This window comes from Parasteatoda tepidariorum, chromosome 10 (genome assembly GCF_043381705.1).
Source record: "Parasteatoda tepidariorum isolate YZ-2023 chromosome 10, CAS_Ptep_4.0, whole genome shotgun sequence".
In the NCBI taxonomy this organism is placed as follows: Eukaryota; Metazoa; Arthropoda; class Arachnida; order Araneae; family Theridiidae; genus Parasteatoda; species Parasteatoda tepidariorum.
Window position 1 is genome coordinate 81,942,614 of NC_092213.1, and position 25,806 is coordinate 81,968,419.

The 25,806-nt window shown below is 30.0% G+C and overlaps 1 protein-coding gene across 11 annotated transcripts in view; it reads left to right on the top strand.

The window, feature by feature from the left end:
• Positions 1-5,350: 5,350 nt before the first annotated feature.
• LOC107452250 (histone-lysine N-methyltransferase 2C) overlaps positions 5,351-25,806 on the top strand; it is a 156,375-nt gene continuing 135,919 nt past the window's right edge. For 7 of the 11 annotated variants that reach the window (XM_071187063.1, XM_071187065.1, XM_071187066.1 and 4 more), the window contains exons 1-8: positions 5,351-5,571; positions 6,496-6,576; positions 9,666-10,082; positions 16,094-16,144; positions 18,056-18,183; positions 20,104-20,164; positions 22,463-22,672; positions 25,132-25,271. In XM_071187063.1, the coding sequence (XP_071043164.1) occupies positions 9,685-10,082; positions 16,094-16,144; positions 18,056-18,183; positions 20,104-20,164; positions 22,463-22,672; positions 25,132-25,271 (988 nt within the window). In that variant the 5' untranslated portion in view covers positions 5,351-5,571; positions 6,496-6,576; positions 9,666-9,684. The remainder of the gene's footprint in view (positions 5,572-6,495; positions 6,577-9,665; positions 10,083-16,093; positions 16,145-18,055; positions 18,184-20,103; positions 20,165-22,462; positions 22,673-25,131; positions 25,272-25,806) is intronic. The other 4 variants (XM_071187064.1, XM_071187070.1, XM_071187068.1 and 1 more) reach the window with 4 other exon arrangements.

Genomic DNA, 25,806 nt, shown 5'->3' on the forward strand with positions numbered 1-25,806 from the left:
TGAAAATGAAGTCTCCCTGAGCATTTGCCAAACATGAAAAAAATGATAGGTGGAAGTGAAATTGACTTATCAACATTTGTCATAAACCTCAAATTGGGTATAATATAAAAAAAACACAACTACTTCCACTTAGTAGGAATAGCATTTACCATGACGCAATGCTAAATTCTATGCCACTATCCACATAAATCAATTATTAATCAAAAATCGAATATCAATTACTTTTCTTTATAATGCAATAAAATCTGGCGAGCAGCTATTTAAACGATCAAACACTTCGTTTGTTTATTTGTGGCTTGAAGTTAGGCTCGCAGAAAATGCCGTTTGTGGGTTAAATTTAGTAGGAATAACACAACCTGTGACGTAGGCTATAGTATACCCAATTGCTTCAAGATCAATTTGAAAAGCGCTTTCAACAATTTAATATCATCGAGCTTTAGATCACCTTTTTTGTAAATCCTTTTACCAACCAAATAAACGTAACCGTAATAACAACATACATTTCAGAATTTCTACAAGTAAGGCGAGTTGAAGTGGAGATAGAAATTTTGGATCTTCAGAATGACATTATCCTCAAAACTATCATATCAGATAAGAAATTCTGGATATAGTTGACAGAAATAAACTCCATTCTTAAAAAGAGCAGCATGTAAAATAAAGTCGTTTTTTCGTTCGTTATACTTGTGTGAATCATGGCTTTCGACAATAAATATCATAAAATAAAAATATAGATCCCGACTTACAGATGAAGACCTTGACGACACTGCTTGCGAGCAGGTATTTCATCATATTCTCCCAATTATGAAGCGCTGGCCAGTGAGATGCAATGCCAAGGTATTTATATTTTATTTACAGTATTTTATATATTTTATAAATAATTTTTATACTTCGCATGTTTTGAAAGCATTTTAGTAATCATTTATTTCACACAAGAATATTAATACTAATTTATATTCCTATGTTAAGTTAATTTTTAAAATTTTACTTTTTGTGCATGGTATGTAGTGTTTATTATTACCTATGCCTATTAACTATAAATTTATCTTGAATAAATAAATGGTGCCCACCATTCGACCAATATTCTGGTATTTGCTCTTAGGTACAAAAAGGCAGTGTTGCCAGATTGGGCTACAAGTAGCGGATTGGGCTACTTTTAAAAGTCCCCGCTACTGAAAATTGAATTTTCGCNGAATTTTTGTTCTTATTTAGGAAACTATTTTCCTAGTTTTTCGCTACTATTTTCATGCTTTAGGCTACTAAAAGCAACTATTTTGTTCATTTTTTTTTGTGGCAACCCTGTANTATATATATTTTTTAATTTTTTCCCTTCCCATTATAAAATGATTCTGAAAGTTTGCAGCCTCTTTACCATTTTTAAAAAGGACATTTTTGATGTTGTTGTTGAAAACGTTCTCGCTTCAGTTTTGGATTCTTGATATGTTTTACTGATGGAGTCTATAATCTTTCCATGTTTATGTTTCAAATCGCAAATCGGGAAATCGCAAAGATATATATGGAAAAATGCACGGAGAGTATGATGGGGAAAATGTTTTTTAACTCCAACTATTATTAATCGTTTATCTTCTGGAGAAAAAAAATCACGTTACTCGCTTTGAAACTCAGAAAAATTAAATCCAAAGTCATTTTACCTGATGAATGAAAATAGTTGTTGTGAATGACAATGAGTTTCCAAAAAATATCGTACTGTTAAATGCTTTTTAGTGAATTCATTTCACTTTTGTAAATCACGATCTATTCACAGTTGCACGAAAAATAGGAAAATTTTTATATCTCTCTAGAGCAGGGATGGGCAAACTACGGCCCGCGNCTTTTCAATGATTATTGCTACGAAATTCCGCATGACTTTAAAAAAAAATAATTTAATACGATATTACGATGCGTGAATTTCGAATTTGAGTAATCCCTTTTCATATATATAAACATTTACGCTTGCATAAAAATTAAATATTTGCCACCAACTTGACTGAATAGATCATGGTATATGACAATTAAGTCATTAACAAAATTTTAGACATATTTTTGAGGAACTTTTGTTCTTAATTAGTCAACTATTTGCCTAGTTTTTGACTACTATTTTATCATGTTTTAGGTTACTGAAAGCAACTATTTTGTTAATTTTTTCTGTGGCAACTCTACTATTGCTACTCAGTCAGTCTCTGCCACGCACAACGTCGATCTATATACAGTCGACGGCTAATGACAATACGACAGCAACCTCAAACGTGAACTTAATACAGTTCTCACGATCAGCACTCAAAAGTACGGTGATCTTAATACAGCTCTCCCGGCTTCTCACAAACACAGCACCGAATCAACTAGTGGTATCCCGTTCATCGAATTCTGTCACAGATAAAATTCTTCTTACATTGTAGTGTGTCTACCACTTCAAAAATATAATTCCAATCCACTGGTATATAAGACATTTTAACTCGATTCTGTGGTAAGGTACCTTTAGATAGATGAAGGTTGGCATCTTTTCCCACATGCATGATGCATCAAAACTTTACTCGTAGCCCGAAAATTATCGCTGGTAAAATCTCCTTTAATTTATTTCTCCGATGTTGTCAGGTATGTATTTCTAAAGTTCCCGTTTAGTTTACATATATAAACAGTCTTATTCCATCAAATGGCTAAGATCGGGTGCGTGTGTAAACTCTGGGAGAACTAGAGTGGTAACTTTGACTTTTGCTAGGATAATATAAAAACATGCATAAAACAAAAATTCATTTATGTGTTGTAAACTAAACAATGAATATCTTCATTAGACTTGACAGTTTCTGGGCCGATCTCCGACAGGCCTTCCAATATTAGTAACGTGTCTGATCACGCTAATGCACACTTTTATAAACAATTGTTTAATATTCAACTTGATGCCCTTGAATCTTTGTAATTCCAATATATCTAGATTCACAAATTAATGCATGGAGCGTAGCGTTTTTAAAAAGTCCTCAAAGGTGCTTTCGATTTTCGTTTTCTAAAAGCCCTTGAAGCTGCTTTTTTCATAGGGTGTTTTTAAAAAGTGCTTAATTTTCTCTTTTCGAAAAGGGAATGTTGTAGCGCGTGTAAAGGTATGTAAAAGCAAGTAGTAGGTGTTGTAGGTATGTAAAAGCGTGCTTTTCACGTTGTTCTTTTCAACATTTTCACAATCTATCATCTACCGTTAATCGCTATGGCGCTTTCATAGCGTATGAATGCGCCAATCATTTCACAGATTTGATGAAATACTTGTGAGTCCGCATGTGCGTCTACTACGCTGGGTTCGGTGAGATTCTTGCACTCTCATGTGCAACTCTGCTGCATTTTGCAATATATTCTCAATTTCAGGCTTTTTAATCTTGAAACGTCGCTAAATCTTTCTGCTGTTTGTTTTGTGCTTTGGCAAACAGTGTTTAGAGTGTTACAAGCTATTGCTTATCAAAATAGTGCTACGACAAAGCATTTCAAGATTAAACTACGTTGCTTTCTTGTTGATACGAATATTTTTTTCTCGAATACCAAAAGTGATTCTAACTTTACTTTTATTTTGCGATTGATGGAGATCGAAAGATTTGTTATTAATTTAACCGTAATGCTCAAAGAATATAGGGCAATCAAATCAAATATCAATCAAAATAAAACTACAATTTTGAAAATTAATGCTTAACACATAAATGACATATTCTTAAAAAATAACAAACTAGAGGAGGTAAACAGTTTTACGTATTTTGAAAGCATAATTAACAACAATGGAAAAACTTATGAAGATATATTAAATAGACAAAATAAAACCGGCAGCAGTTTCGCTATTCTTAATGAGTTCTGGAAAAACACCCACATAATAAATTCAACAAAAATTAGAATTTTCAATACTAATGTTAAATCTGTACTTTATATACTATACTTTATATCATTCAAATATATACTTTATATTCAGGGGCGGATTAAGCGTACTCGGGGCCCTAGACCATTCAAATTTTTGGGGCCCTTAGATTAAATTTTTTTCTCGTTTATTTTTTATTCATTCAAATATAAAAGTGTTTATTTATCTTTTCATTTAAGAAAGCATATTTAAAATAAATAATAAATTAAATTTTACTTTATTTTATTAAATTAGAACTAAAAAATTATAACATTTTGAAAAATTATTTTTTTTTTCTTAGTTTTTTAAAATTTATTTTCACAAAAATCCATTTTACGGGGGCCCCTAATCAATGGGGGCCCCTAATGGGTAACCCGGCCCTGTTTATATTCAGTCAACCATCCATATAGAAATTATAACTCATCCAAAGCTTGAGTTTTATCTGTTAAAATAATTTTTTAAATAAATGCAAGAAGACACAGTCAAATTAAAGGGGCCGTTTTTACTGCACGAGAATCGTGCACTCTCGATCACCATTGAAAATCTGATTAAGGGGCATTCACACTGGAAGCGGTGAGCTTTTCGTTGGTGAGTTTTTCGTCGATAAATAGTATATTTCCCTTATAAGACTTGCTCGCATTTCTGAATTCGCACTGTTGAATATTTCGTATAGAGTACGAATGCTCTTTAAGTTAATACTTCAGTAATTCAGTTAATAGTTCATTTAAGTTACTATATATAGTTCATTTAAGTTCTAAAGAGGTTTGTGATTCATATTGAGCAAAAATGGCTGGGTTAATTAGAACATAATAAGTGAAATATTGGCGATCGAAATGGGTTATAGAAAACGGAACTCTCTCTCTATGGCACTCAGGCTTTGGTACACAGGCTTTTATGATTAGCGTGTGAAGAATCGATCATAAAAGAAGAAAGTACGGCAGTTTTTCTCTTGATTATCGTATAGATTATAGACAGTTTAGAACTGAAAACTACATTAAACATACAGTCACTCGAAAAAATTTCGAGTGACTGTAGTTATAAAAGACGCCCGGTGGCTGAGCGGTAGCGCTTCGCGCTGTCGTGCCACAGGTCCTTGGTTCGATCCTTGGGCCGGGCAAGGCCGACTCAGCCTTTCATCCCTTCAGTGGGTCGATAAAATGAGTACCAAGCATGCTTGGGAACTAACACTGGGGGTTCCGCGTTCGGCTGACCACCTGACCGGAACATATGCTCCTGCACCCCAGAGCCCAAAGGTCAAGAAAACTGAGATGGGCACAGTCGGCCTTGGCCCTCTTAATGGGCTGTCGCGCCACTGAGTTAGTTAGTTAGAGTAGTTATAAAAGAAAGCGTCGTGGAAGTTTTGCAAACCGCGAAAACGCTCAGCTTGCTGATGAGTATTAATTGCATCTCGAATTCATAGCAGAAATTGTTTGCATGCAGTGAGAATGGCTCTTAATGCTTAATTTATGAAAAAAGTTTTAAACTTCAAACATCTCAACACAGGCATAAATACATAAATAAAAAAATATCTGTGCGTCCAGTGTTTTGATCGTACTAATTATTAATTTTATATTAGAAAACTTTTAATTGGTTCTAGTTTTGAATTTTAATGAATTACCATTTTACTGTGAAATAAAATTTTATCATTAAGAAAACTGTTAGATTTTCACGAAGTTTTATTATAAGAAAATAAGTTTTTTAATCACTTCTTGGTTTGTTTATATTTGTATTTATATTATTTATTTTTCTTTGTATCAAATGTATAAGTATTTTATTTAAGCAAAAAAATCAATTACTTTTAATGAAAGCAAAGCACTCACTAGTAGTTCAATGAATAATTCAATTGTTAAAATTCGATATATATCTAATTCTGTTATTCAAGATGACGAATTGTAATTGATAGGTACTACTAAGCAGTGTTTTTAACATCATAGCAGCTCCATGCAGTTTATTTAAATTTGTAATATTTTTTCGAAACCAAAAGTTTATTTTATCAGCGAAGTTGAATTCTTAATAAAAGTTATTGTTCCTTAAAAGTAATAAAACATGGTCAATTTCGTTAAAAACCGTTATAGAGTGTATAGCGAAAGGTACTAATATTTTTACTTTTGATAGTCGTAAGTGCAGATTAAATACTTCTGAATACGAAGTTACGTAATAATTTTTTTAAAAAGTTATAATAATAATTTTTTTCTTAAAAAATAATTAATGTTTTAAAAAAAATTTGCAAAATTTTATCACAAAAGTTTTTAGAATCATAAGCTAGAAAAATTTGTGAATATTGAAATCTAGTGTTTTTTCTTGTAGAAATTCAAAATATATATACTTTTCATATTAGGCACTAATATTTTAAGACTAGTTTTCTGTTGATATTCTTAAAGAAGTTGCTATAAAATGTTATTTCAAAATGACAGTGTATGATTATGTAAAAGCTCAAAGTCTGGTAAATCTTTGGTTTTACTAGTAAGTTGATGGCAAAGGCAAGGTGAAAAATCGTTTTAAAGCATAACTTTGGACTTTTAACATGCCACTTTAGTAAAAGCTAGATTTTATCAGTTTAACATTAGATTTATCAGACTACGGGTTTTTACCATAAAATATACATGTAATAATATTATACCATGCTTTCTTTTCAGCAGTGCTCTGATAGATATGAAAAATGTGTAAATTTAAGCATTCAAAACGTGTGTTTGCAGAAGGGTTAATTTAAATTAAAGGTATGATTCAAATCATATTGTAGTTCTTGAAGTTTTTTTGATTATGAATTGGTTATGAATAGAATTGATTATGAATAGAATCATTCTAATTTTTGGATTTAGTTTGCTATAGTTTTATATGTATCATGTTTCAGATCTTAGATATTTGATAATTTTAAGTAAATTAAACTTAGTTTCGTTTGCCTAAAACTTCATATTTTGTTGTATATATNTATGAATTGGTTATGAATAGAATTATTCTAATTTTTGGATTTAGTTTGCTATAGTTTTATATGTATCATGTTTCAGATCTTAGATATTTGATAATTTTAAGTAAATTAAACTTAGTTTCGTTTGCCTAAAACTTCATATTTTGTTGTATATATATATATATATTTTTTTTACATATAAATTAACTTCTTTTTATTTAAAATATCAAAGACTTGAAATATTCATTTTTAGCAATTTTGTAATTTTATTGGTACACTTCCTTAAAATTTCAAATGTTGTTCTTCAGATCAAATAGCCAAATGTGTTTTGTTTATTTTCAATGCATACTTTGCACTGCTATTATAACATATTATTTACATTGAAATAGTAAATAATTTACTTTAGGTGATTAATACATTCAGTATTTCCTCATCACATAGTAGTTCAATTGCAAATGTTAGATAGTTGACTTCTTTAATGTTTTTGAATGTGTATTATATTGAATGGAAAAATCTTACAACATTAGGCAATTTAGAACATTAGGCAAGAATTGTACTAAAGATGTACAGTTATGTTATTTAGCATAGATTAACCAGTGTTTTCATCTCAGAAAAAAAATGGGTGAGAATTTCTCAAAAACAGGGGGAGATTTCAAAAAGTTAAGTGAGATTTCAAAAATTTAAAAAAAAAAATTCATTTCTTTAATCATAATGCCTTTTTAACATCTTCTAATTTTTAAAGCATTGAATATTTTTGCAGCATCATCATATCGAAAATGTTCTACATCTACTTTTTCATCAGCTATTCTCATTAGGTTGCTCAAATGCGTATTTGTTTCGTTTTGATCGTTTCTACCCACATTTGTTTCATTTTCATTTGTCCGTTTCGTAGTAGAAGATATTGGCTTTACAAGGTATTTGTCCATCTTACATTAACGAGCAAAAAATTTGAACATCTTACATGAAGAAACCTTACCTACGGTAAACACGTGGTTGCAGAGAAATGCGTTCTGAAAGAGGTTCCGTGGTTCCGAAGGATGGTGTTCTGTTGTTCTTAAAGGTTCTGAACAATACTGGTAAATAGGGAAGCTAGATAATGGGGCAGATGTTGAAAATAATAAAAGATCCAGGAAGAAATGTGAAATGGATTTTATTCTAAGTGGCGCAAATGAGAAATTTTTTTTCAAAATGTGAGAAATTCGCGAATTTTAGAATAGGTTTATGGAATGCGCGAATTTCTCGCGGTTATCATTTTTTAATGCGAGAATATAAAAAAATATGCGAGATTCTCGCGTTGTAGTGAAAACATTGGATTAACATAATAAAATTCAATATTTCTTCACAGGAAAGTTACTTTTGAATTATTATGAATGTGTATTATCAATGCTAAGTATCATGTAAGCTACTAAGAACTTAGTACAAATGCTTACTACTAAGTACAAATACTAAGCAAACTTTAAATATATGAGTATAAAAATATTTGATATGAATACCAAGCAATTATTTTTCTGAAAAACAGTTGTGTAGTTTTGTATTTTGAGAACTACCTGAAATCGTTCTAAAGATACACAATTATGTTATTCTGTTATTCAATTTGTTATAGTGTATTTTAAAAGGTATACTTTAAGATCACCTTTCATATTATTTGTTTGAAAACAAAGTGGCTTTGAGGAATGCTTAAATTTGTTTTATTAAAGATTGCTTATGTTATTTTCAGAGCAGTTAACTATTGATTTTATTAATCTGAGTGTTTTTTGGACAATGGTATTTCTCATAATTTTCCTCTATCAAGAATATTAACTTTTGAAATCTGAATATAAAAATGTATAATATAAATACAATATTAAACCTTATTATGAAATATTGTTTTGCAAAGCATGTTTGAGATTTTGTACTTTGAGAACTAACTGTCCGGAATTGTGTTAACGATGTACAATTATGTTATTTAACTTTCATATAGTGTATTTTAAGAGGTATACTTTAAAACAACCTACCACATTATTTATGTACTAATAAATCTGGAAACAAAGTGGCTTTGAGGAATGGTAAATTTTTTTATTAAAGATTGCTTAAGTTATTTTTAGAGCAGTTAACTATTGGTTTTATTAACCTGAGTGCACATTTAATAATGGTACAGTACAGAACCCGTTATCGGAAAACCAAAAAACCAGAACGAAATTCGATACATTTTCCCGCCATTTTTAAAAAAAAAATGTTATTTCCTCATAAGATTTTAAGATTTTTCTTTCTTTTTTGAAAGATGTTTACCTTACCATCATTTTGGAACTAATCATTAGTGTATTACTTCATAATTTTCTCTTCTTTTTAAGATTATTTCCAAATATTTTTTAGTTGGGTTTAACAATAAAAAAACGGCTAATTGTACCGATTCAGAAAACCGGAAAAATCAATTATCCGGAAAAGCGATGGTCCCGATCGTTCCGGATTATCGGTTCCCTACTGTATTTCATATTTTCCTTAATGCTAAATATCAAGAATAATGACTTAGAAAAATTATGAATATCAAAATATATAATATGAATACAATATTACAAACAATATTAAACCTTATTATGAAATATTATTCTGCAAAATAGGTTTGAGATTTTGTATTTTGAGAGCTAATTACCTAGAATTGTGTTAACGATGAACAATTATATTACTTAATTTAGATATAGTTTATTTTAAGAGGTATACATTAAAACGACATATCACATTATTTATGGACTAATAAGTCTGGAAACAAAGTGGCTTGGAGGAATGGTACATTTTTTTGTTAAAGATTGTCTAAGTTATTTTTAGAGCAGTTAACTATTGGTTTTATTTATCTGAACTCGCATTTAATTAGCATATTTCACATTATTTATCCTTTATATATATGTTAACTGATTTTCATTACAGTGTATAAGATGTAAATAAAATGGCTAATGAGCCTTCTGGAAACACTACCAGACTAGAAATTGAACTGCCAGCAGCGGAAGATGATGACGAAGGAGAAAAAACTACTATTTCATATAACCATCAGCTAGCGATAAGCCTGGGCCATGCTTCGAGTGCGGACGACTCGCAAAATGTACCTGAAGTGCCCCCCGTCTCTGAATCCGCAATTTCCTTGCCGTCACAGTCACCGAGTACAGATGCTGCTCCTGCTTTTAATGCTTTACCTGAAACACCGTCTGAAGGTGGGGAGGCTGCGTCCTTTCACTTTGAAAAAGTTGGAAATACGGCGATCGTTAAAAGAACGAGGGGAAGGCCCAGAAAAGATTTCCAGCGTCCCCCCAAACATCATCTCAGCCCATCATCTGTCACTGCTAAAGTGTAAGTTGAGATGGAGCGTAGATAAATGATAAGGCTAATGCCCCCATAATGTTAAGAACTACTTCTTAACATAAGAATTTTTTATAACAAATAGAATAAGAATTTTTATAGAATAAGAATTTTTAGATTCTTAACATTATTAAACATTAACATTATTGGAGAACCCTGTGGCAGAATTTTTTCGGGCTTTCTGCAACATGCCTCTCTAATACTAATAAATACTGCAAGATATTTTTTAAAAATAACAATTATACATGTTACTAAATAGTTTGAAGTAACAAAGCGTTAATTTAATTATAAAAAAAAAAAACTTTTCGATTAAAATAAAGTATAGGTTTTTAATTGAATATGTAATACATGGTGCATAGTGTTTTTAAAAAGGGCTTATTTTCGTTATTTAAAAGCCCATAAAGGTGCTTTTTTCATTGGATGTTTTTTAAGTGCTCAATTTTCCCTGTTCAAAAATGAGATTTTTTTTCGTTACCATGTCGATTTTCTCCAAAAGCGTGCTTATAACATGACAGGGTGCGTAGCGTTTGTAAAAATTACTTAAAGGTGCTTTATTGGGGATTTCATTTTTAAAAGCTTTTAAAGGTGCTTTTTTTAGCTGGCGTTTTTAAAAAGCGCTTTTTTCCGAATAATTTTTTTCTTCCCTTCAGTGATATCTGGTGGATCCCATGCATTTAACGAAAAATGAGAAGTTTGCTACGTAATAATTCGTGCGGACTTCATGTCGTACCCACGTTATGACTTGCGCATGCGCGCACACTTGAAACCGAAACCCGAGTGCTCCAATTCGGATAGAGAATATCAGATCCTTATGAAATGTTTTTCTTTTTAATTTATTTTAATTTTGTTCTTGTTTATTTTATTTTACTTCTAACACTTTTTTTTTGACGTAGGGGGTAAGGGTACTTTTGTTCTGAGTCCAGGGTCAAGTTGAATTCACTCGGTGATGTGGGAAAGTACTGATTGTTTTGATTTACGCCCGTTTCTTTTTTGGGTTTTTTTTTAACGCTAAAACTGTTTATAAAAAGTTTTTGTTTTTCAATAATATCATTGATTGGATATGAATTTTTTGAGTGCTTGAAAATATTTGTAAAGTGCTTATTTTTGATTCAAAGATTTGGCTACGCACCCTGCATGATCGTGTAAAGTCTTTGAAAATTATTTTGTTTATGTATATAGTGCTTAAAAATTTTTTTTGAGTGCTTAAAAAGTACTTAAAAGGGGCTTATTTTTTGTTGAAAGATTTGGCTACGCACCCTGTAATATAATGGCCGATATTCTTGCATTTTGTCGGGGAAAAACACACTGATAATTTCCTTTTTTGCATTTTGTAAATCGTCATCACAATTAAAAAAAAAGAGAAGAAAATTGTGAAATCCATAGCAGTAACTACAGAAAAAAAGATCGCAGGCAAAAACATATGAATCGGACTCTTCAAAAAGGGGTTGCTAAATGCGTGTTTTCTTTTAAAGATTTTGTTGTTGTAATAAATAATATCAAATTAAAAATATAGGATTTTAAAAACAATTTGGAAATCAATCGTAATATCGATATCAAACAATAGAATGAAAATTTCTGCAGAAAAGAATACCGAAATTTTTCCTTTACAAAGGAGAAATCTTTCTGCATGAACTTGGTAGCGCTCTGCGACAGTGTTGCCGCGATTCTGCCACAGGGTTCAAAAATAAACAATTTTAAATTTTATAAAAGTAAGATTTTTTTTTTCATAGAAGAGGATCTTGTTTTTTTTTTTTTTCCTTTTAAAAAAATCTTATTTAAAGCTTAAGTTATTGTTTAACATTTCTTCTTTTACGAAAATATACAGTATGTTAATAATTAGGGAGAAATAATCTTACAGTCAAACCTCAGTCACTTACTTACAGTCAAAACCTTTTCATAATAACTTACAGTCAAACCTCATGATCTCAAATTTGTGGACAGTGAGAGCAATCATTTGAGTTGTCAGAAATCATTCATTCACAAGATTAGGTAAAACATATATATTTTCTCTGTTATCTTAGGCAGGTACACCAAAAAAAACAACAAATTTGGATGAATATTTTTTCGTTTTTACCGATTACCTATCTAATAATATTAGAAAACTGGTTTACTTTGCAGAAAAGAATGTCTGTTATAATTTCATGAACACAACAACCAGAAAGTTAAAAAGGTCAGTAAAATGTGGACAAAACTGAAGAATTGTGATATAATTTGACTCAGTTTTAGTGCTGCGTGCATCAAATTTACAATAGTTAATCACGAATGTAAGTGTTTCGATTTTCCAATGAAAGTTTTGAAACAGGAATTAGTTTTTTCCTGGCATGTTTGTAGTGTCAATCTCTGTTTGAAAACATAAATAAGAAGTAAACAAGCTTCCTCTCTGTCTTCTAAACGTGAGATTTGATTCATCGTAATGCTGAATTAACTTTACTCTTTTTTTTAATTTTCATGACTGATTGTTTTTATGGTGTATTTTTTTTAATATACCTGCTATGATCTACATTTTTTCTTCTGACATTTGATTTATTTTTATGTGCTTTCTCTTTTTTTATACAATCTCATGCCTGCAATACACAGACAATACTTGTACTCAACTACTATACAGTTGCAAAATAGGCTTATGCAAAGTTAATTCTCTCTGGAAAAAAAAAGTTTTACTTGCTTTGATGAAAGTAAGATAGCTGGAGATTTTTTTTCCCTGTATCTTATGATTGCTATGTCTCAAAGCAATGTATTTTTTGTCGCTTGTCATATTGAGTTGATTAAACTAATTTTTGACTTCCAAGAATGTTAAATAAATGTATTTTTGTGTTTGCTATTCTCTGCTATGTTTTTATCTAATATAGCAAAATATATATAGAAACAGTTGCAAAGTATGATCATGAAGCAACCATTTTTCTCTGATAAAAATTGGTTTTGTCATTAGTTTTCTGAAGGAAATGATTAGTGAAAATGTTGCAATTCTAAGTTGATTTATGTTATGTTTTCAATGTAAAATTATTTCTTGTTTTTGTTTGTAATGTCAATCGAGTTGACTGGATTTGTTTTATTTTTCAAGAAAGCAGAGATGATTGTACTTTGGAAAAAATCCGGATTTTTCGCTAACCGTGATCTGAAAGTTTCTTAAAATCCAAGGTCCAGAAGTTTCAATAAATCATCGATCACATTTGTGTGTAAAAATTCTTGTATTATTTTATTTGAGAGTATTAGAACTAGAATTTATACTTGGCATTTCTTTCATTTATAAGTATTTTTTTGTTGTAGAATAATAAATGTGATTAGTGAAAGAACTGAATTTATACGTAATTATTCATTTAAATTATGCTGTACATAATTTATTTAGAATTTCACGTTGTGAAAATACCAATGATTTAAATTTGTAAAGACATTATTTTTTTGAAATGCGTCATTAATGATTTTACTCGAGAAAATTTCAGGATATTTGAGTTGGGCTAACAATTACCCTATAGAATGTTTAATAAATGTATTTTTAATTTGATTATTTTTTGCTGTGTTTTTATCTAGCAGAGTAAACTAAGATTTTGAAATTTCAACAGTCGATTATATTTTCATACTCTGAAATTCTTGATTTCATCTTCCGCATCTCTTGATCCAGAAGTCTTATCTTGTAGGCAAGATATTGTGTTCTTATTGAACATGATAGATACTTTAACAATGCCAATAGTCTACTGAACAGTATTGATACTCCAACTTCGATAAAAAGAAACATTTTCTGTTGATACAAAATCTCAATGAAAAAACTTTCTGTGAGCAATTTATTGATACTTGTATTTTCAACACTTTCTTTCAGGGATGAGATTATTCCTCGGATTCGCGGATTTCCGCTTTTTTTCAGATTTTTCCATTTTTCCCGCTAATTTCCGCTGAAATTTTTTTTTGCACAAGTTAAAATATTTTATGAGGAATTTAATTTTCCGCGGAGGGAAATTATTGAAGTCCTTTTTCCTCCCTCTGAAGTTTCTCTAAAAATCATTTCCTAGGGATAAAACTGGTTGACCTTTATACAGGGATGAGATTTTTTTTGTCTCTCGAATTTCAGCCTTTTTATCAAAAACTCCGATTCTCTAAAAGTTTCGTTTTTTTAAATAAATATCCCTTTTTTTTTAAATTCAGTCATTGAAGTAAAATAATTATATTTATTTACGATTTTCAAAGATAAACAGAAAATTCAATCTACGCCCTAGCTGCTAACCCTTCCGCATTTTTACTTATTTTAGCTATTTTCTCCGATTTCACGCACAGAAAATAAGATTTTCCGTATTTTTTATCCGTCGGCTGGATAGCTCGTATTTTCGTAATTCAGACGTCGCTGCTTCTTGTATTCTGGCGTGAAAACAAACAAAAAAAGAGGAAAAAAATAGAGGTGGATTTGCGGTGAAAATATTTATTTGCTCATTCAATTAATCTTGTAAATTTTTATTTATTATGTCTAAACAAAAACAATACAAACAAGCCTTTTAGAAATCACAAGTTCAGACTCTGCAAATATCTTGATTTTTATTCACGCGTTTTTAATATCAATAATCGATTTTCGTATTTACCTTATTTAAAAGTTGTACATTGCTATTCTTATTTACGCAATTTCAATATGGTATATTATTATTCTTATTTACGACATTTAAAAATCCAATATCGTGTTTTGTATTTATGCATATTTAAATTCGCGATTTTATTATCAAATCTCGATTTTCGTATTTACCTGATTTAAAAGTTGAACGTTGCGATTCTTATTCAGGCGATTTAAATATTGTACATTGCGATTCTTACTTACGAGATTTAAAAAATCCATATCGCGATTTGTATTTACGAGCTTTTAAAGCCCTATGTAGCAATTCGTATTCACGCGAGCTTAAAATCCAATATCGTGATTCGCTTTTGTGGTTGTAATATCGCGCGATTTAAAAATTATGCATCGTGATCAAAAAATTAAAAAATCATGATTTGTATTTTCGCATTTTTTAAATTCGATGTAGAATTTCATATTTACGTGATTTAAAAGTCTCATATCGGGATTTATGTTCACATGGTTTACAAGTTTAAAAATCGCACTTTTTTGTCACATTTTTCCTCTTTTTTACTTTCTGACTACTCTCATCCCTGGTTATAGTCTATAAAGAATAATAATTGATACTCTAAAACGTTAGTATGTTTGGAAGAGGGAACATTTTTAGTTCATATTTCACAAAGAGGGTATATCATAATGTANTTTCAACACTTTCTTTGCCGCCTAATTTTGACCTTGTTTAATCTTATACATAGCTATATTTTTTATAGCGAGTAACACCAAAAAAGTTTCTGTGAACAGTCTTTGTGTATATTATGCATATCTGTTGATACTTTAAACAGTATTTCAAATTTATTTTTCTTGAAAGGCAAGAAACAAAGGTGTATAAAAAAGAAAGTAATAAAGAAATTATTAATAAAATGTGATTCCTTCTTGATTGATAACTACTGAATGTTAATAAATAAATGCAAATAGTTAAATCAAATCCATATTGAGTAAATAAAAACCAAATAAGTGAAATTTGTTTGACAAAGTAAGAATTTTGTTTCCCTGACGTAACAAAATTATGTTAGATGTTGAGATTCCATGTATCAAGGTTGACTGTATTAAAGTTATTTTACGTGAATGTATTTATCAAGCCCATTGTGTAGCTCTAGTGGGACACAAATAAAATACCTTTCTACCTACTTCCTTAAATATTAAGTTATTTTTGTCGCTTATTCTGAAAACAAACCTGTTAAGAACATTATTGTAAATTTTCTAACAATTATGAAACTGACCTGATTAAGAGCTCACCTTAGGATTGTTAGACTATATTTTTGTGTTAATGACATTTATTCAGTTGGAATCATAATTCTATCAATTCCTATTTGACTTAGTTTGTTCTCACTAAAAAAATTCCAATATTGACATTGGCTGTTTTTGTTATAATCTAATTTTAGTGTTTTGTTCCTTATTGTTTTTTCTCTTTATTTAGAATGAGAGGGCGTGGAAGACCTAGAAGAGATGACATTTTGCACCATAAAATGTAAGACAAATTAACTGAAAATTTTTTCATCAATATAAATAGCTAATGAAGTATAAGGATTTACTCTAAAATGTGTTTTGTTAGTTTGATTGTTTTAATAAAATTTTGATTATATTTTAAAAGTGTCTATAATTATGATTTGGAGATTTTCTATGACCTTTTACATAAAATGTTGAAAGAAAATAAATAGTTTTATTTCTTTGAGAAATTCATTCTTTTTTTTTGCTTTATAGTTTTCATTTATTTAGAAATGATATATTAATTAGCTTGGAAATTCCTAATATTATTTCAGCTAAATTGCTATTATAAATTGTTTAACATTAGATTGATGACTGAAGCCATATTAGCCCTTCTATCTTTTCATTGCTCCGTAATTCAAAAAATGAAGTATTGAAAGTATTTAATATTTCTGATTTTTCATAATTTGATCTAATTTATTATCCTATATTGTATATTTGCCTTAGGGCAGAATATTTACAAATAGTGAATGGCGTATACTTGAGTCATAAAGTGAAAGACAAAGACAGTTATACTACTGAATATAATATATATATGTGTGTTACATTCCTTTCACGAAATGGTCCTGTAAGGCTAACATGTGAAAGTCATCTATTTAATCTTTCATGCTTTAGCCTTATAGGAATATATATATGTATGGAACCTTATACCTAGAACGGCTCAAGGGACTAGGGTGGCCTCTAAAATATTTCGGTAGATACCTGAAAAAGCAAGTGTATTTTAACAAATCTTCTATTATTACTTACAGAGAAAAGAAAACTCAATTATCTAAGAAACTAATAAGTATAACTGAAAAGTCAGTGTTTCTCGATTAATCAAATATTTTTGTCAATCATTACTAAAAAATTTAACGAAAGAGTCTGTATGTATATTTGTTATTAAATTAATTGTGATTATATTTTAAGTATTTGGATGTCTACTTGATCTACTCACAAACAATCTGGGAAGTTCCAAATTAACTCTTTCAGACCTTCTAGGCATACAACAATATTCAGTTGTACTAATGTTAAAACAATTAATTTAGTATGTGATATTTCTTTTTGTAAAATAACATATTTTTCACAATATGGTTTTTGCCATTGTAGAAGAAACTTGCCATCCTTAAAAAAATCAGTGAAAAAGAAAATAATTTGACTTAAACATTTCTCACGCTTTTTTTTCCTTCCTTTTTTCCGGATTGCACAAATAGATGACAGTTATCTTAGCTTGCCTGTTGAGAAATTCCTTGGAAAACAATTTTTTAAAGAAGCGAATTTTTTTGAAAATGTTTACAATGTTTTGATGACCGTGCTGAAAAAGACATAGAATTATCAGAAGTTTTAATGATGCAAAGAGAAACAATATAAACAAACAATTGTTTTAATTGAACAAAAACAATATTTATTACTGGTATTTGAAATGAATCGAAATAACTCGAGAAAGTGCGACTGTTTTTTAAATTATTTTATTTCTAACACCCACCAGTTTTAACATTTCGTCAAATCAGGCATTTACAGGGCAGATTTTTTGGCCACTCTTTCAGGGGTACCCTATTAGTTGGGCCAACGTTGCTCCCACATTAAGGACAGATAGTACAGAGAATGAAAGAACATCCATGCTTTACCCAGGATTCGAGCCCAAAGCCTTTCTGATTTCAAGGCCAGTTCCCTGATCCCTACACAGCCTAGTCTGTAAAAGTGCAGCAATAAAGATTTTCAAATTTGCTTTTTCTAGAAATCATTTTTCTCTTCCCTTAACCATTTCTTACTAAATTGGTCTAAACAAGGAAACTTATATTGCAAACCACCTGCGTATCCAGATCTAATAATTCACTATTTTGTACAATGTTCAATATTAACTTTATTTACTTACTACTATTTATTTGTTTTCTGAAAATATATTCTTTTCCAACAGCTTTCCTGGACGTCCAAGGTTTCGTGGAAGGAAGTTCCCCTCCTACATAATGAGTCTTCCAGCTGTACAAGTGCCTGGTGCACAGAGTAATCAAGATATTTATGAAAACATAGATACATTGAGGGCAGGTAATAAAAAGGACACACATTTGTTTCTATATAATAAATATGAACGGCTTAGGACATCATAATGCCACATCTTTTAATAATTCTTTTGACAGAAGATTTTTGTGAACGATATTTGTGTGGACAGTTAGATGTGCAGTTCTCTGGAAACTAGTGGCTTATTACTCTGTTGCTCCCTTTTTATAGTTTTTCTTTTTATATTTTATAACCGTCGTGGAACAGCTCACCCAATTTTTGGGTTTACGACTACTAATGTGCAACTCCGTAGCCTTGCAGTTTTGGACCCTATCTAGAAGACAAGGGAACTCCTGAATCAGGTATTGGGGGAAATTTGCCTTCATGGAGGACTTTTTGATGGAACCAACTCGCATTATCGTTACATGGTGAGGAAGACCACGAAAACCTCCCACGGTTAGCCGGATGTGGATTCGTATCGACCCGCCTTCGCTGGGATGTGAACCTGTTTCAATTCAGTGGAAGGCTAACACTATCCCCTGAGACATCGCGGCTCTCCCTTTTTGTATTGATGTAATATTTATTCAAATCTTTATTGTTTAAAAGAGCAGTTTATACCACATATTTCATTATAGTATTTAAGATTTAATCAGCAATTAAAATATCAATTTTGAATTAAAATAGTTAAAGCAAAATATGAATGTAGTGATTGATTCTTAAGGTTTCGTATATTTGTAAAGTTAAATGTTGAATCCGTCTTTTTTTCTTATTTTTGAGATGTCAGTTATAAAACTAGCTGCTTTGTAAAATGAAATATAGTGGAACCTGTCTAAATTGACCACCCTTTGGACCAAGTCAAATGGTCACTATATAGAAGTGGTCACTTTATGAAGACTCTTTAAAAATGACTCTTTAAATAAAACTTATTGAAAATGGTCACCTTACTCAGGTGATCACTTTACCCTGGTGGTCACTTTTACAGGTTCCACTCCCTAGTTTAATAAGCAGTTGGCAATGTATTTTGAATTTGTTTTTGTTGTCAGAATTCAATTTTATAAANCAAATAAAACTGATGTCATCCGAAACTTTTTGTTAGAGTTGTAATCCAAAGGATATGTTTTTACATTCTTGAAACATCGGGGATATCGCTATTTTCCGATAATAAGTAAGGGCAATTTCTCTGTCCCAGACGCATTTCCTCCAACTAGGACAGTCAAACGTTCCTTGCTCATTTTACCCCCTGAGCAGTTTTCAACCTTAACATAGTCTTATTTGGAAGACATGTAAAAAATAAGCCCATTTCATCAATATTGAAAATATCATTTTATCTGCATCCTTGAAGTAAATTTGGTAACGTTTCATTTAACCACTGTTCACATACTTCAAGAGGGACAGCTTTAGCTTCTCCATGAAGAGTGCGAAAGACATTGTGTGTGTGTTGCAAAGAAAGGGGCAAGATATCAGCTCCTAGGCTTTTTTTCTTGCTTTAAAAGATCCAAACAAAATCGAGTTAAAGGGAGTAAAATTCGAGTAATCGAGAATAATTAACATGAAATTGAAGATAAAAGGGTCGGGACCTCATAAAAAAATCGAGTTATAGTAATATTCGAGTTATCGTACTTCGAGTTATAGCGAATTGACTGTATATATATATATAACATTTAACTTAAGAATCTATATGTTACATTTTTTAAAATATATTAAAGATGTTGTAGTATTGAACATTCAATACTTCTTATCCATTAAATAATTAACTTAAAGAAGAAAAAAAAGAAAAGAAGATTGGTTTAATAATTTAATAAAATACCAAAAAAATAATAATAATATACATATTTATTATTATTTTTTTAAAAGACTTCCTTACACCTTTACGTGTTTTACAGTTCAAATTGTTTTAAAATTCTGCTGTTTTGTTTAAATATAAATTTGCTATGTAAAATACCTTACCTATTGCTATGTCTTTTTTAGCATGTGATGGTCCTGAAAAGATGTTAATTTCTTCAGATGGTTTACCTGATAATGAGCTGAAGTAAGCATAATTTTCGATGTAATAATCTATTTTTTATGACTTTACAAGGGGTCTACTGATCTTGGTCACCATGGCACCTGGCACCCAATATTTTATATATTTTGTTCGGTTTTTAAGAATTACAAACTTACATATTTTCATTTAAAAAACTTTTTAATTTAAATGAGCTTACTCTATACTCTAGGTTCAATCTTTCGGCCTGTTTGTTTTAATTGACAGCACCTATCAAAGAATGTTTATACTTTGTCTACTGTAAGAACTCCCCCTGCCACAAAATGTGAGGCTGTCTGTCGCCACAGAAACAAAAACAACGCATTTCAGGGAGGGAACTTCTCTTCACTCTATGGCTAACACATTATACCGAAGAAAAATATTCCCTCTCTAGCCAATTCGGGCCAAAACCTGTGCTAAACAATGACTCCACACCCCTAGTGGAAATAGTTATACCTTGTTACCCTAGTCACCGACTAGAGTCCAGACAAATGGCTAGGGGAGTTCTTACTTAATACAAACTATAAATACTGAAAAGCAGGTTTACACAAGTAGTTGTTCAAATGCCTGCAGAAATTGAGGAAATCTGTTGCCATGGTTTAGTCAGGGGTAGAAATTAAAAAAAAAAAAATTGGTACTGACCAAATAACTAAAAGATATTTCTAGTTGGTATACATTTTCTTTGGTCAGTTTTAATGTTTCGAACAGTTAAAGAAGTGAATTTAATCAAAAATTACAATACGGGGAATGTGTAATATCTTAAAACATCAAATGACATCTTAGCACATTAATGTGACAAAAACACATACCAAAAAAAGGAAACTGAAAATCAAAAAACTGAAACAGCATACGGCCCCTTTGTATTAATTGCTGGTCCTGAGAACCAGTGTTAATTATTCAGGGTTCGTAGCTTTTTTAAAAAGTGCTTGAAGATGTTTATTTTTGATTTACATATTTTAAAAGCCCTTAAAGGTGCTTTTTTAATTCAGGGTTTGTAAAAAGTGCTTAATTTTCTATCTTTTTAAATGTAGAATTTTTCTTAGGTGTGTCGATTGTCATCATGAATTACAAAAAAAAGCTTACCTTGATTTGCGATATTTTTGCAAAACTAATTATTTTATCATGATTATGTAAAGTTTTTGAAAATGTTTTTGCATTTTGCTGATAAATTAAGAACTTTAAATGATATAAAAGTTTTTTTATTACTGCACATATTCTAATTATGTTTTTTTTTGTGGCAAGTGATCAAAAAGTATTTTTCAGTGCTTAAAAAGTGCTTATTTTTTGTTAAAAAATCTGGCTATGAACCTTGTTATTTTATGGTGGTCTGAGTAAAAGTGATGTGGTCTCGGGGCAACGGAGTACCATAAATTTTAAGACCTGGTTTAGCTGCCGAGAAGGAAGAGCATAAGGTAAAGTGCATAGTCATTTCTAGATTAATGCCAATACCTGGATGAAAGTTATTATAAATTTACCCTCTCTGTTCACTAAAGTTTTTTTTAATATTAAGTACATAAAAAATAGTTTACAGAAAAAATGCGTCAGTGCCATCAGTACATGTAAGAATCACTGCAGTGGATTATTAGTAAAATATGTGCTAAAGATGAAATATTTTGTATTACAGTGCAGTATACTCTCGATATCTCAAAGTATCTTGAAAACCTTTTTATGTCAAAAAAATGTTTTCCCCTTGGCATGATGTATCTTCCTAATGTTAATGATGTCGAAGATTTTTTTTTACCTCAACACCTTGTTAGGTTGAATATTTTTCGAAATAAAATTTTTTTTTTCGTCAGAAAAATCACAATTTTTATATCTCTTACTATAAATCTCAATAATATTCGACCAATTTGATGAATTGAAGAAAAAGCTATTTATTGCTTCATTTCAATTTGATTTATTCTTCCCATTACTCTAATCACTAAGCTTATTAATTGTAAACCAATTCTTATCTATTTAATGCATAATTATTTTTGTCATTTTGCTGTATTTAGACTTACAGTCAGCTATCATTAGATACATAATTATTAATAGTTATTCTTGTTTCATGTCTTTACTTTAGAGAGAACTATTTACTAGTAGCTGTTTTTATATTTCAGCCTTTACTTTTTAGAGTACTATTTTAGAATGTATTTTTCTACTTTTTTTAGAACATATTTAGCTCTGAATTTATCTCAATTTGTTCAGCGTCCTTTGAACTTTGAGATATTCATATATGAAATTTTCATTGTTTTATTTTGGTACTATTTGCATTTTGCTTCTTCATGCTGTACTAAAAAAAGTGTTTGTTTTTAAAAATTATTTCAGAGTAAAGAAATTCTGTGCGTTCTGCAATTTATCAGAGTCCAGCGTATTGGGTCAAGGAAAATTTGCAGTCTTCAAACCTACACCAGACTTTGACAGCATTCAGGCTATGAACGAGAAATCTCTGACTATCGCAAAACCCGAAGTACCTGATGCTCCTCGTAATGAATTGAAAATTTTATTTAGGAAACAAAAATCAGTTGATTCTACAGGGTAAGCTAAAATGTTCCTTCTCTTATTTAGAACTGAATAGTTGAAATGTTTGACTCTAGATTTTCTGAGGACTTTTAACTCCAAGGTTTTCTTTATTATAATTTTCACTGAACCCAAAGATTAATTGAAGGTGTAGAAATGTTGTTGCTTATCCTCTTTATCTGACACATGTCAGATAAGCTCCAGGATGTCGCTGACCGTAAGAAAATCTGCAACATAAAGGGGATCTGTTGTAAAATCCACCTTAGAACATCATTTTCGTTTGCTTATTGTTTTAGTGTTTTAAATGCCTTTAAAGATGCTTTTTTCATGGGATGATTTTAAAAACTGCGTAATTTTCCTTTTCGAAAATGAGATTTTTTTCTTTACCATGTTGATTTTTGCTGCGTATTATGCAAAAGCGTGGTTTTGGCATTGTTATATTCAACTTTTTTGCAATTCATTCGACCACAATCTGTTTCAGCATACCGTCAGCATGTAACATATATTAGCGTCAATCGTGTTACATATTTGGTTAAATACTTGGAAGTCCGCTTGTGAACTGGATTCTGTGAGATTCTTGCAATCTCATGTGCAACTCTGTTGCATTTTGCAAGATATTCTCAATTTCAGGCTTCATTTTTCACCCTCTGAAATCGAACCAAAAAATCTCTCGATCTTTTTATGCTGGCTAATATAATCAAGAAAAGAGCTCTTTGTCAGGAACTAGTTATTTTATCATGATCATGTAAAGTCATTTAAAATTATTTTGCATCTTGTTAATGTATATAGTGCTTAAAAACATTTTTTGATAACTTAAAAGCTAATTTAAAGGTGCTTATTTTTTGTTGAGAGGTTTAGCTATGTACCCTGTTGAAAGCTCAAGGTAAACTACGATATGTTCGGGTGAAACTATTTGAGCACAGACTAAAAATATTAAGTGTTATAAAGTAAATGTTTGATTTGTTATAATTTAAATAATTGTCACGATATTCATTTGAGTTGCATTTTGTTCACATAATTATAATATTTGCCTAATGATTTTCATAAGATCAAAAACTTTTCTTTTTCTTCTATTTCTTGTTTAAATTTACCATTTTTTTCACTGAATATGATTGTTTTATTTTACTTTTACAATTTGAAGCTTATTCAGGGTTTCCACGGGTCAGTGACAAGAGGGAAAACCTTGAATTGTCAGAAAATTTTATTTTAACTCCAAAAGTCAGGGAAAGTTGCCTTTTTGTTTTTTACAAAAACCTGGAATATTTCTATAACATACCTGGTAAATAACCAGTCTTAAAATTGTCAATAACAGTAATCAGTTATTGAGATTTGAGTTAAATAATTCTAACATCTATTATTGCAATTATTTGTTAAAAAATTTCTCATTTTAGTCAAACTGAAATGTTTTTTTCTTCATTTAATGATATTTTTTACTCAGAAAATCTTATATTTCGCATTACAAATAAAAGAATCAAAAGTTTTCTAATGAAAATATGGTCTCGATTTACATTGAAATTTACCTGAATACCTGGAGAAGTCGGGTAATTTTTTTTCTGAAATCGAGTGGGAACTCCACTTGTTTTTTAGTGTTATTTTATCTGAATGTTTATGCTGTTAGCTCTTATTTTCTTATCACATGAAGGAAAAAAGGATTAAAAAAGACTTTTTTTAGTGAGGAGAAAGTTCTTCTTACTTTTATATATTTTTTATCCATATTTTAGCTGTAACATTTATTTCACAGTAATAAATACTGTATTTAATTAAGTGTCATTTAACTAGTAGTAAAATGTTATAATATACTAATTAATAATAATTATCCTTTATTTATTTATTTTTTATTGAGAAATGTATGTTTTTATCTTTATTTATCTATCTGGAAAAATTACGGAAGTTCTGATAATTCTGCATGTAGAACTTTCTATTGTATTTTAATGCAGTTTTTTAAATATTTATATGCTCTGATAATTTTTTAACTTATAATGGTTATTCGTGAATGTACTAGTGCTAAAAATTTATTAAGTTCTGATAATTCTGCATGTAGAACTTTCTATTGTATTTTAATGCAATTTTTTAAATATTTATATGCTCTGATAATTTTTTAACTTATAATGGTTATTCGTGAATGTACTAGTGCTAAAAAATTTATTTTGTTTTATTTTTCTTTATTAATTAAGAAAAAACATGAAATGTCTCTTTTGTGAAATATTCTACTTATTACACATTAGTTTGTTTAAATTAGTAAAGTTTGTAATTAGTTATTAGTTAAAATTAGTAATTAGTTAGCAAAAATTTAGAGCTGACAGCTGTTGGTATTGAAATTCAAACTGTGCAATAATATCTGATTATTGAAGACTTATTGTAATTTTTCTTGTATTGAATCACTGTTGATGATTATAATATTCACTATAAATAGTAATGTATTCTATAGAAAGTAATATTCTAAAATGATTTTTTAAATATTAATGTTTATTTTACAGGGAACAGATGAAAATTCAGAGATCAAAATCATTGCAAAATTTGCAAGACCGGCCAACAATTATGAGTGACCTTATACAAGAGCTTGAAGTGACAGGGTTTAAATCTGTTCCAGAATCTAAAAATATTTTTGAAACAAATGGTATGTCATAAGTTAACTTAACTTACTGTTTTACTAAACTCTGAATAATCAATTTTTTTTACCAAATGCCTGTCTGTATTCAGCGCTAAAGATAGGATTGCTGAACCCCCAGCCCATTATCACAGCCTAACATCTACTTTTAACGACTATCCAATATTTTTTCCTCATTGTTGCATTTTCTTCTATTTTTGTACCTGTTTCCCTATTTTATTCTGTGTTATGACACTGTTGAAGTTGCTTCATTATGGTAGAGGGTAAATACGTTCCTTTTATACTGCCTCTTCCCATCAGATTTTTTTTCTGGATTCTTCACAAAATATTTATTGTTAAAATGTGACAGTGCATTGATTATTTTATTATAAAAAGAGACCCCTCTTCAAATAATATTTCTTGTAGCTACAGACTCTTCATAAATTATCTTATTGTAAAAATATATTCTTTTGCAAAATATTTTATTCTAATTACAAACACTTCATAATGTATTCTATTGTAGTAACAAACACTTCATTAAGTATTTTATTGTAGTAGCAAACAT